Below are 10,761 nucleotides of genomic sequence, written 5' to 3'. Positions count from 1 at the left end.
AGAAGTATTGGGAGCATAAGCTTTCGTGGGTCAGAACCTCACTTCTTGCATCTGAAGAAGTGAGGTTCTGACCCACGAAAGCTTATGCTCCCAATACTTCTGTTAGTCTTAAAGGTGCCACAGGACCCTCTGTTGATTTTTCGGTGTGTGAATCTGCTTCACCCATGAGAACAGCCTCCAGTATTGCATGTAGTGTCTCATAATAACATTGTCTCTCTATCCAGGCATTTGTACTGCGACCATCACCCTAGAGCCTGGGCACATAAAAGAAGTCAGAAGAACATATGTTACATGCAGGACACACGGTTCTGCCTCAGACTTGGACACCTTCTCCCCTACTCCATGTCAGATTCCAACAAAACTGACGTTACCAACCCATCCACCTTCATCCTGCTGGGCATTCCTGGCCTGGAGACGGCCCATATCTGGATCTCCATCCCCTTCTGCACCATGTACACCTTCGCCGTCCTGGGGAACTTCACCATCCTGTTCATTGTGAAGAGAGAGCCGAACCTCCATGGCCCCATGTACTATTTCCTCTGCATGCTGGCCATCAGTGACCTGGTCCTGTCTACATCCATCCTACCGAAAATGCTGAGCATCTTCTGGTTCAATTCCAGGGAGATCGAGTTCAATGCCTGCCTCACCCAGATGTACATCATCCACTGGTTCTTAGCAATGGAGTCTGGGATCTTTGTGGCCATGGCTTTGGATCGTTACGTGGCCATCTGTGATCCCCTGAGACATTCCACCACCCTGACAAACCCCGTTGTGGCCAAGATTGGCCTGGCCGTGGTGCTGCGCGGTGGGATGCTCGCAGTGCCCTATCCCTTCCTGGCGAGGCGGTGGCCGTATTGTAGAACCAACATCATCCCCCACTCGTACTGTGAGCACATAGCCGTGGTGAAGCTGGCTTGTGCTGATGTCCGCATCAGTAGTTACTACGGCCTCTCTGAGGCATTCGTGGTGATGGGTCTGGATGTGCTTTTTATCGCCATGTCCTATATCCAGATCCTCAGGGCCATTTTCAGCCTCCCCACAAAGGATGCGCGGCTCAAGACTTTTGGGACCTGCGGCTCCCACCTCTGTGTCATCTTAGCCTCTTACATCCCAGCTCTCTTCTCCTTCCTCACACACCGGTTTGGCCACTATGTGCCACTGCATTTCCACATTCTCATTGCCAGCACGTACGTGCTCGTGCCCCCCATGCTACACCCCGTCATCTACGGGGTGAGAACCAAACAGATCCGGGACAGGCTGCTCCGGCTACTTACTCATAAAGGGACATAGAGTTTTCTCCTCGTGCTCTGGCTCTCAGACTGAGCTCCGTGCAGAGCTGGCAGGTGACATGGTGCTGGGCCCTCTGTATGTCAACATGACAAACTGGGGAATAGGTCTATGGACAATTCAGTGGGTTGCCACCTTTCTAATGCTGGTAACTGGACCCTGAAACCCCACCCTTTGCCCCAACTCTTCTGGCAACGCTCCTTCCCTGCTTTACCTCTAACCCCCAAGACCCCGCCCCTGTGACTTGCTTCTCTATTCCCCTCCCCTGTCACTTGTGGGATCATTTCCACCTCCCAAACCCAGCTATAAGGGAGCCATTTCAAATTTTGGTGGGGGTGGCAACTTTAACCATGATTCCAAGGGCTACTTAGGGTCTTGAAAACTCTAGTTTTGTGGCAGATAACTTAGCCATTAGCTGACAGGAGCTCTGTGTCTAATTCTGATATAAAAGAAATAAAATAAAATAAATATTAGACCCACTCAGCTCTAATACAAACATGTTCTGACATCTTGTGCCCAGTCACTTAAGGGACACCGGTTAGGTTTAAAATATTAATGTATATTCTTACTTTGTTACTAACTCTGCAGAAAGAGAGACCCAATCAGGACTCCTGGGTTCTATCTCAGCTCTGGGAGGGGACTGGGGTATAGTGCGTTACAGTGAAGGGGTGGGGAAGATACATCCGTGGTCTTTATAGGAACATCAGAATGGACAGACTGGGTCAGACCATTGGTCCATCTAGCCCAGTATCTTGTCTTCCGACAGTGGACAATGGCAGGTGCCCCAGAGGGAATGAATAGAGCGGGCAATCATCAAGTGATCCTTCCCCTGTTACCCTTTCTGAGGTTCTGGCAAACAGAGCCTAGGGACACCATCCCTGCTCATCCTGGCTAATAGCCATTGATTGACCTATCCTCCATAAATTTATCTAGGTCATATTGGAACCATGTTACAGTTTTGGCCTTCACAACTTCCCCTGGCAAAGAGTTTCCACAGGTTGACTGTGAAGATTTTATAAACCTCTGTCATATGCCCCCTTAGTTGTCTGTTTTCCAAGCTGAAAAGTCCCAGTCTTATTAATCTCTCCTCATATGAAGCTGTTCCAAACCCCTAATCATTTCTGTTGCCCTTCTCTGTACCTTTTCCATTTCTAATATATCTTTTTTGAGATGGGGCGACCACATCTGAACACAGTATTGAAGATGTGGGTATACCATAGATTTATATAGAGGCAATATGATATTTCCTGTCTTCTTATCTATCCCTTTCTTTATCATTCTCAACATTCTGTTCATTTGTCTGATTGCCACTGCACATTGAGCAGATGTTTTAACCCTATTAACTCACATTAGATTGTATGAACTGTGAGTATCCTTATATCTTTGGGCTTTTCCTGAACTCTTTGCTCATCCTCCTTGTACTAAGGGGCAGGAGGCTGGGATGGAGGCATCTCTCTATAAATAGGCTGGTCTCCCAGAAGAAGGAACACAGAGAGAAAGTGTTAGTCCACAGAGACTAGATGAGCTGGAAGAAGATGGGGCAGGAGAGATGCAAAAGGGCGGCAGACAGGGCTCTTTCATTGCAGGGCTGTGGCTGCAGCAGAGAGATAGACTCCAGCTGGAGGAGAAGCCATGAATTGCAGGAGGTGGTCCCTAGACACCCTGGAGGGCTCTGACCAAATCCCAAAGTATGTTTCAAGGTGATGAGGACAAATTAATGCACAATGGGGAAAGAAAATCCCAACTATACATATGAAGTAATGGGGTCTAAATTAGATGAAGAAAGAGATCTTGGAGTCATTGTGGATAGTTCTCTGAAAACATCCACTCAATGTGCAGCAGCAGTCAAAAATATGCTTATGAGTGTAAATATAATGTAACTGGAATATGCTTTATGCAAAAAGTCTCTTGTAATATATCATTACAAAGTTTATAATCTACTGAATGTGTTCATCCTATTTGTATGAATGTATCATTCTTATATCTGAAGCTAGAAATATGAAGTATTACTCTGAAGTTCTATTGTAACTATGCAAAGTGTGGGATGTTAATAGTGGCATGGAATCTTGATGGCTCCCATTAACTAGGACAATTGATTGTGAATGGCTCTCTTTACTGGCAAACCTTCCTGGGTACATGCAGGCCAGCCCTGAAAGAATGGAAAATGAGGTCTTACAGTGACATGTGATCATGTAACCTGGTACTGGAATCCATCTTAAACCTGGTGCTTTTCCATTTAGAAGGAGGGGTGTGGACCCAGAGAGACAAAAGATTCCTGCCTTGTGCCAAAGCTATAAAAGAGGGTGGAACAGAGCAAAGGTGGCTGCCAGTCATGAGAAATCCCCAAGTTACCACCTGAGCTGGAACGAACAAGGTCTGTAGCAAGGGAATGGATTGGGCCCAGACTAAGAAGGAGTCTAGTCTGTGAAAGAAGCTTATTGGAATATCTCTGAGGGTGAGATTTACTTGTATTCAGTTTCTTAAATGTATTAGCCTTAGACTGGCATGTTTTGTTTATTTTGCTTGGTAATTTACTTTGTTCTGTCTGTTATTACTTGAAACCACTTAAATTCTACTTTTTATCCTTAATAAAATCACTTTTGTTTGTTCATTAGTAAACCCAGAGTAAGTGATTAATACCTGGGGGAGCAAACAGCTGTGCATATCTCTCTATCAGTGTTATAGAAGGCAGACAATTTATGAGTTTACCCTGTATAAGCTTTATACAGAGTAAAACGGATTTACTTCGGGTTTGGATCCCACTGGGAACTGGTTGTCTGGGTGTGAAGCTCTGTACCTCAGGAGAACACCCTACACCCCCATGTTCATCTTTATAAAATGATTGTGTGGTATCCAATGCAAAGTTTGTCATGTTGGGTGTCTTCAGAAGGTGTGACGATGCGGTTCTGGCGGAACCCAACTGAGAGTGCCAACTCAGGACAAATTGCTCTAATAGGGCAGTTACAGCCCAAGGCTGGGGTTTTTTCCACCTCTAAGGCAAACCAAACCAGCCAGACTAGGAGGACTTCGGTCTCACCCCACTGGCTAACCGCAAGTCTCACAAGCAATCTCCTAAGACACTCCAGTTTCCCAGTATTACCACCAGTGCCACTCGTTATGGGGACAAATGATTATGAAAACCAATACCCCAGTAAAAGAAAAAGGTTCTCCTGATCCCAAAGGACCAAGCCCCAGTCCCAGGTCAATATACAAATCAGATCTTACCCACAAATCACGCTGTTGCCAATCCTTTAGAATCTAAAATCTAAAGGTTTATTCATAAAAGGAAAAAGATAGAGATGAGAGTTAGAATTGGTTAAATGGAATCAATTACATACAGTAATGGCAAAGTTCTTGGTTCAGGCTTGCAGCAGCGATAGAATAAACTGCAGGTTCAAATCAAGTCTCTGGAATACATCCCCCGCTGGGATGGGTCCTCAGTCCTTTGTTCAAAGCTTCAGCTTGTAGCAAAGTTCTTCCAGAGGTATGAAGCAGGATTGAAGACAAAATGGAGATGAGGCATCAGCCTTATATAGTCTTTTCCAGGTGTAAGAACACCTCTTTGTTCTCACTGTGGAAAATTACAGCAAAATGGAGCCTGGAGTCACATGGGCCAGTCCCTGCATACTTTGCTGAGTCTGAAGGCATATTTGCCTTCTCTCAATGAGTCCATTGTATAGCTGATGGTCCTTAATGGGCCATCAAGCAGGCTAGGCAGAGCTAATCCCAGCTTGTCTGGGATGTCACCCAGAAGCATAGCATAAGTTTGTCATACAGACAGTATAGAGCCATAATAATAACTTCAACTACAAAACTGATACACACATATAGACAGCCTAATCATAACCAGTAAACCATAACCTTGTCTTAGGCACCCCATTTGACCCCCTTTCTACAAGATTTGGGTGCCACTACAGGACCTTGGTTGCAGCAATGATCTATATGGTCCCAGTTTATGTCAATAACGTCACAGAAGGCTCATGATATACTGAGCATTGTTGTTATATAATGTTATAGGTTGTAATTTCATGTATATAGTTATGAGGCTGAAAATGTATCCTCATGGCTTAAAGCAAGCCCAGGCAAAACTCTCCAGGAGCAGAGAGGCAGTTCACACCTCATCAGGGCATGTATGGGACAAACCCAGCCCAGCCTCACAGGAACAAAGGATACTGGCCTAGGCAGCAACAAAAGAATCTGTTAGACCCTTGAGTGAGTCACCCCCCTTCCTTTGGGGAGTTTGGGACTGTGATGAGGTAATGCTTACCTGACTCTGAAGGGCGGGGCAAAGCCAAGAGGAAAGAAAGGACATGATAAAAGGGAGAGACATTTTGCCAGGCTCTCTCTCTTCCACCTACATCTACAGACACCACCACCACCAAGAGACTGAAGTGCTGATCAAAGAAGAGAGCCTGACAGAAAAGTAACCAGCCAGCCTGTGGTGAGAAGCATCTACGTTTGTAAGGACACTGAATGTGTTAAGATCAGCTTAGAATGCGTTTTGCTTTTATTTCATTTGACCAAATCTGACTTGTTGTGCTTTGATTTATAATCATTTAAAATAAATCTGTTTGCTTATTCTACCTGAAGCAGTGCATTTGGTTTGAAGCATGTCAGAGACTCCCCGTGGGAGAACAAGCCTGGTACATTTTAGGGGGGAGGGATAGCTCAGTGGTTTGAGCATTGGCCTGCTAAACCCAGAGTTGGGAGTTCAATTCTTGAGGGAGCCACTTAGGGATCTGGGGCAAAATCAGTACTTGGTCCTGCTAGTGAAGGCAGGGGGCTGGACTTGATGACCTTTCAAGGTCCCTTCTAGCTCTAGGAGATAGGATATCTCCATAAAAAAAAAATCAATTTCTTTGTTAAATTGCAGTGGATTCTGGATTCCCGAGCTGGCAGTGAAAAAGGGCTCAGAGGTAATTCCAGCACATTAGGTGACAGTCCCAATGGGTTTCTGTGAGCAAACCTGTCACACTCCAGAGCTACTGTCTGGATCAGGGCCAGGATCCCCGGGGCTGGGGTCAGGGTGTTGAGTCAGTGCCAGAGCATGGACAGGAGTAGCTGGTTAAGCACCAGTGCCCTCCCCCGCATGGTAAGGCACCAGAGCAGTCCCGTCCATCTCCACAGCCACTCACCCACCCTAGCCTCCAAATCCTGCCAGTTCTCCGGCGGAGAAAGATAGGTAAATGCCAAGATAGAGTAATGGACCCGCGCTCCACTGAATGGTTTGAAGCGCGGGTGGAGGGAGCTCATCTGCCACCCATCCCTAACAATCAGGCCAGAACTCTTGACTCAGTTGACCCGGACGGAGGAGGCCTCTGAGTAGATCACTAGCAGGTCTCCTACCGTACCAGGTTGCCTGGGTACTGGACCAAGAGGAGGACGTCATCGGCGTACACCGACAGGACCTGCCACAACTCCAGCTCATGGAGCATCAACCCCATGAACCTCCAATGAAGGAGACAGAGAAAGGGCTCAATTGCCAAAGTATACAGCTGGCCTGACAGCAGAGACCCCGACATACCCCTCGCCCAAAGCTGACTGGTTCTGTCACGGTCCAGTTGAGCCTGACCAAGCACTCCACTGAGGCATACAGCACCTGGAGAAAACCCACAAACTGGGGCCCAAAGACTAATTTATACAGAGTGCCCATGAGATACCCATGGTCCATCCTGTCAAATGCCTTCTCCTGGTCCAGAGACAAGAGGGCAAATGACAGACCATCCCTACACCCAAGCTCCAGGAGGTCCCAGAGCAAATAGAAATTATCAAAGATGGTGCATCCCGGGCCGGTGTAAGTCGGATCAGGATGTATCACATCCACCAGCACGGACCCCAGCCACAGTGAGATGGCCTTCGGTATGATTTTGGAGTCCGTGCTGAGGAGCAAGATGGGATGCCAGTTCCAAAAGTCACAGAGGTCCCTCTTCTTCAGTAGCAAGCCTGCATGACAAAGGGAGGTATCTGCTCCCCAAGGACTCAGCCCAGATAGTGACAAGGTCTGGGCCAAGAACACGTGGTAGAACTCCATGGTCAGCCCGTTCATGCCCGGAGATTTATTAGGGGCATGAGACAGAAGGCTTCTGCAAGCTTGGCTAGAGTGAGAGGCAGCTGTAGCCAGTCCTGGTCACCTGCGCTGTCGGCAGTTCGTTCCAGCATACTGTGCAGGCATTGGCATCATTCAGATCCGGGGAGAAGAGGCTGGTATAAAAGGCCCTGACCCTTCCACACATCTCCTCTGGATCCATGAGGGGGGGTGCCGTCCTCTGCCAAAAGGCAGGTGACACACCTCTTTTTCTCCAGGCTGTAGAAGAAGTGGAAGCCACAATCCATCTCCCGAATTAGATGGACGCAGGATCAGATGAACATGCCCCAGGTCTGATGGTCTTCTAGGGCCCAGAGCTCCTCCCGCTTCTCTTGGCACGTTGCGCAGAGGGATGGATCCCTGGGGCTGATGGCCAGACGCCTTTCCAGCTCCACAATCTCCAACTCCAACTGCTCTTTCACCACATCCCTCCACCAGCAGGTGCCCCAGGTTTAGTTGCGGTAGAAGAGCCGGTTACACACTTTCCCTGAATCCCACCACCGCTTGCGTTGAGGGAAAGGCATGCCACTGCCCCCACCAGGCCAGCCAGAGCTCCCAGAAGGATGCCATGAAGCCCACGTCCTCCAGCAAGCTATTATTGAAGTGCCAATTGGCAGGCCCCAGCCTCTCAGAGGTGAGAGAGGCCATCATGGCCACCAAATGGTGGTCCAAGAACGGGGCCGGTCAGATGCTGGAGGAGTGGGCCCCTGCGAGATGGAAGTGAGATAGATAAATGCAATCCAACCGGGAGTGGCGCTACCGATCGACCTCCACCCGGACATATGTGAGGGTGGAGTCACCGTCCGGGTGGTGATCACGCCAGACATCCTGCAGGGAGTGATGGTCGATGATCTCCCTGAGGATGCCCACGGCGGTCTGGCTGCTCTCGAGCTCTGAGCTATCCCAGACCTCAAAGGTGGTATTGAAATCCCCGCCCAGAACCAGGCACTCGCGAGGATCCAAGGTGTGAGGAAGGAGGACGCCTGCTTATCGAAATGCACCTGCTCTGGGCCTGAGTTTGGGGTGTAGACATTGACTAAATTCAGTGTCAGACATTGACTAAATTCACATAGGCCTCGAGGTCCATCAGGCAGTGGCGTAGCCAGGTTCTAAGAGCAGGGGGAGCAAACATAAAAAAGGTGCCCCCCCTTGGCTCCTCCTCTGGCCACGCCCCCTTGGCTCCTCCTCCGGCTGCTCCATGCCCCCCCCTTTGGCTGGCTCCCCTGGCCACGCCGCACCCCCCCGCCCTAATGGGGTCCACTCTGCGCTGGCCTCCCCTCTGCGCTGCTATGGTGCCGAGCACCCCCCTCGCCAGGCCCCCCAGGCGGGGCGTGAGGTGACACCCCCACGTGCCCTGGGCCGGGCCGCGGTGGGGTCCGTGTCCCTTTAATTGCAGGGCTGGGCTGAGCCAAGCCGGTGGGGGGGTGGCTCCGCTCCCCACTGCAGGCTGATGCCGGAGCCTGGGCTGAGAGCCCTGCTCGTCTCCTGCACCAGCTCTGGGCGGAGCTTTGCTGCGGCTCCCCCAGTCCCGGGCCGGGCCGCCGCAAGGTAGCGGCAGGTTGCATGAGGCAGGGCAGGACCCGGTGGGGCCGAGGGCTGAACAGGCCCGGCAGGGCGGTGCGGGGGCTGCTGGAGGGGGAAGCTGGGGAAGGGGTGGCACGGCCTCAACCCCCTGGGGCTGTCTGCCCCGCAGAGGAGGCAGAGGAGCGCAAGCCACAGCAGGACCCCAGCCCCCCGGGGGAGGGGATCTGAGGCCAGCCCGGGGAGGCAGGAGCAGCCCCGGGGGTGCTGGGTGTGTGCAGGGCAGAGCCCCGGGAGAGCCCCAGCCCCGCGATGGGCAGGGGCGGGAAATGCGACAGGGGCTGCAGTGGGGTTGGGGTGAGGAATGGGATCAGGAGTAGGGGCAGGAGTGGAAGTGGGATCGGGATCCCTGGCAGCTGAGCTACCGGGCTGCAGCACCTCTCGACTGGGTTCAGGAGCCGAGGGGACGGGGATGGGAGGGAGACCTCCATGACTCTGGGACCTGGTACCAGAATGAGCTCAGCGCCTGCAATTATGGTGTTGGGCATGGTGGTGTCCGTGATACGGCCCCCAACTGGGCCACCTCAGAAGGGGGAAAACCCAAGGGGTTGGGACCTGGCTTCTCAGCACCCACCATCACCACCAGGGCCTCACCTGCCAAGAGCGAGGTGCCATCTGCGGCTGGGCAGATGGACAAAGCCAGGGGCACCCAAGGTCGAGAGAGGGGGCAGCAGCCTTGGGTAAGGGGGAGAGAGGAGGAGGGGCCGGCGTACCAAGCCGAAGCCCAGATCGAGGCCCTCTGGCAAGAGACAGTTCTCCCTCTGGGTGATCGGGGCCAGACCCAGGGCCTCGATCTCCTTGAAGATGGAGCTGAAGTCTCCTCCCGCTGCCCCAGAGTCCTCCTCGCCAGCAACCGAGGTAGCAATTGCCTTGGCATTGACAGGGGTACAGATGACAACGGAGTTTGGGGGGCTCCATCTGAGGTCTCCTTGGGAAGGGACTCCAAGAGGGGGGCAATACCGCTCCCCTCTGCTGCCATGGTGTCCACAACCAGCACCACCTGCTGTGCTGTATCAGGGGTGTGGGGGAAGTCTCAGCAGCCGCAGCTCCCCTCATTATCATGTGGGGGGCCTCCTACCCCTCCGCATTGAGGGTGGGGTGCCAATCCCGTGCCTTTTGAGTGCCACACTTCCCACGAACAAGCACCCAGTGTGACACTACACCCCATACTCATCATAGAAATATTGTTATGTTATGGATAAGGCATAATTAATATCTATTTTATGGAAGCTGGGTCATGTGAGATTTCCATGAAAGTGCCCTTACGCATGCGAAAGTTTTGCAGCCACTGGGAATCGTCCCACACCTGCAACACTATGCAGTCCCACCACTCTGTGCTTGTTTCCCGGGCCCAGAATCGGTGTTCCATGGCATGAACCTGCCCCAGTAACACCATGATCTCCAAAGCACCGGGGCCCGTGTTTTGAGAGAATTCTGTGTCCATGTCCTCATCACTCTCATCACCGCGCTGCCGTCGCCTCCTCCTCGCCTGGTTTTTCAGGTTCTGGTTCTGCATAAACTGCACGATAATGCGCAAGGTGTTTACAATGTTCATGACTGCTGCATTGAGATGAGCGGGTTCCATGCTTGCCGTGGTATGGCGTCTGCACTGAAAAAAGGCGCGAAATGATTGTCTGCCGTTGCTCTGACGGAGGGAGGGGTGACTGATGACATGGCTTACAGGGAATTAAAATCAACAAAGAGGGTGGCTTTGCATCAAGGAGAAACACAAACAACTGTCACAGAGAATGGCCCCCTCAAGGATTGAACTTAAAACCCTGAGTTTAGCAGGCCTTTGATTTCACGGA

The 10,761-nt window shown here is 51.1% G+C and overlaps 1 protein-coding gene across 1 annotated transcript; it reads left to right on the top strand.

Moving 5' to 3' along the window:
• Nucleotides 1–342: 342 nt before the first annotated feature.
• Nucleotides 343–1,290, top strand: LOC112120995 (olfactory receptor 52R1-like). Its single transcript, XM_024220131.2, has one exon. The coding sequence runs from the start codon at nucleotides 343–345 to the stop codon at nucleotides 1,288–1,290; it is 948 nt and encodes a 315-aa protein (XP_024075899.2).
• The last annotated feature ends 9,471 nt before the right edge of the window (nucleotides 1,291–10,761 follow it).

Source organism: Terrapene carolina, unplaced genomic scaffold, assembly GCF_002925995.2.
Source record: "Terrapene carolina triunguis isolate 2854851 unplaced genomic scaffold, T_m_triunguis-2.0 Scaffold34799, whole genome shotgun sequence".
NCBI lineage: Eukaryota > Metazoa > Chordata > Testudines > Emydidae > Terrapene > Terrapene triunguis.
Note: the sequence above shows the minus strand (reverse complement) of the source record. Positions and strands in the feature narration are given on the sequence as shown.

What these genes read in the sequence shown, in the direction of transcription:
- LOC112120995 (XM_024220131.2), top strand. Translation starts at nt 343, where the DNA reads ATGTCAGATTCCAACAAAACTGACGTTACCAACCCATCCACCTTCATC.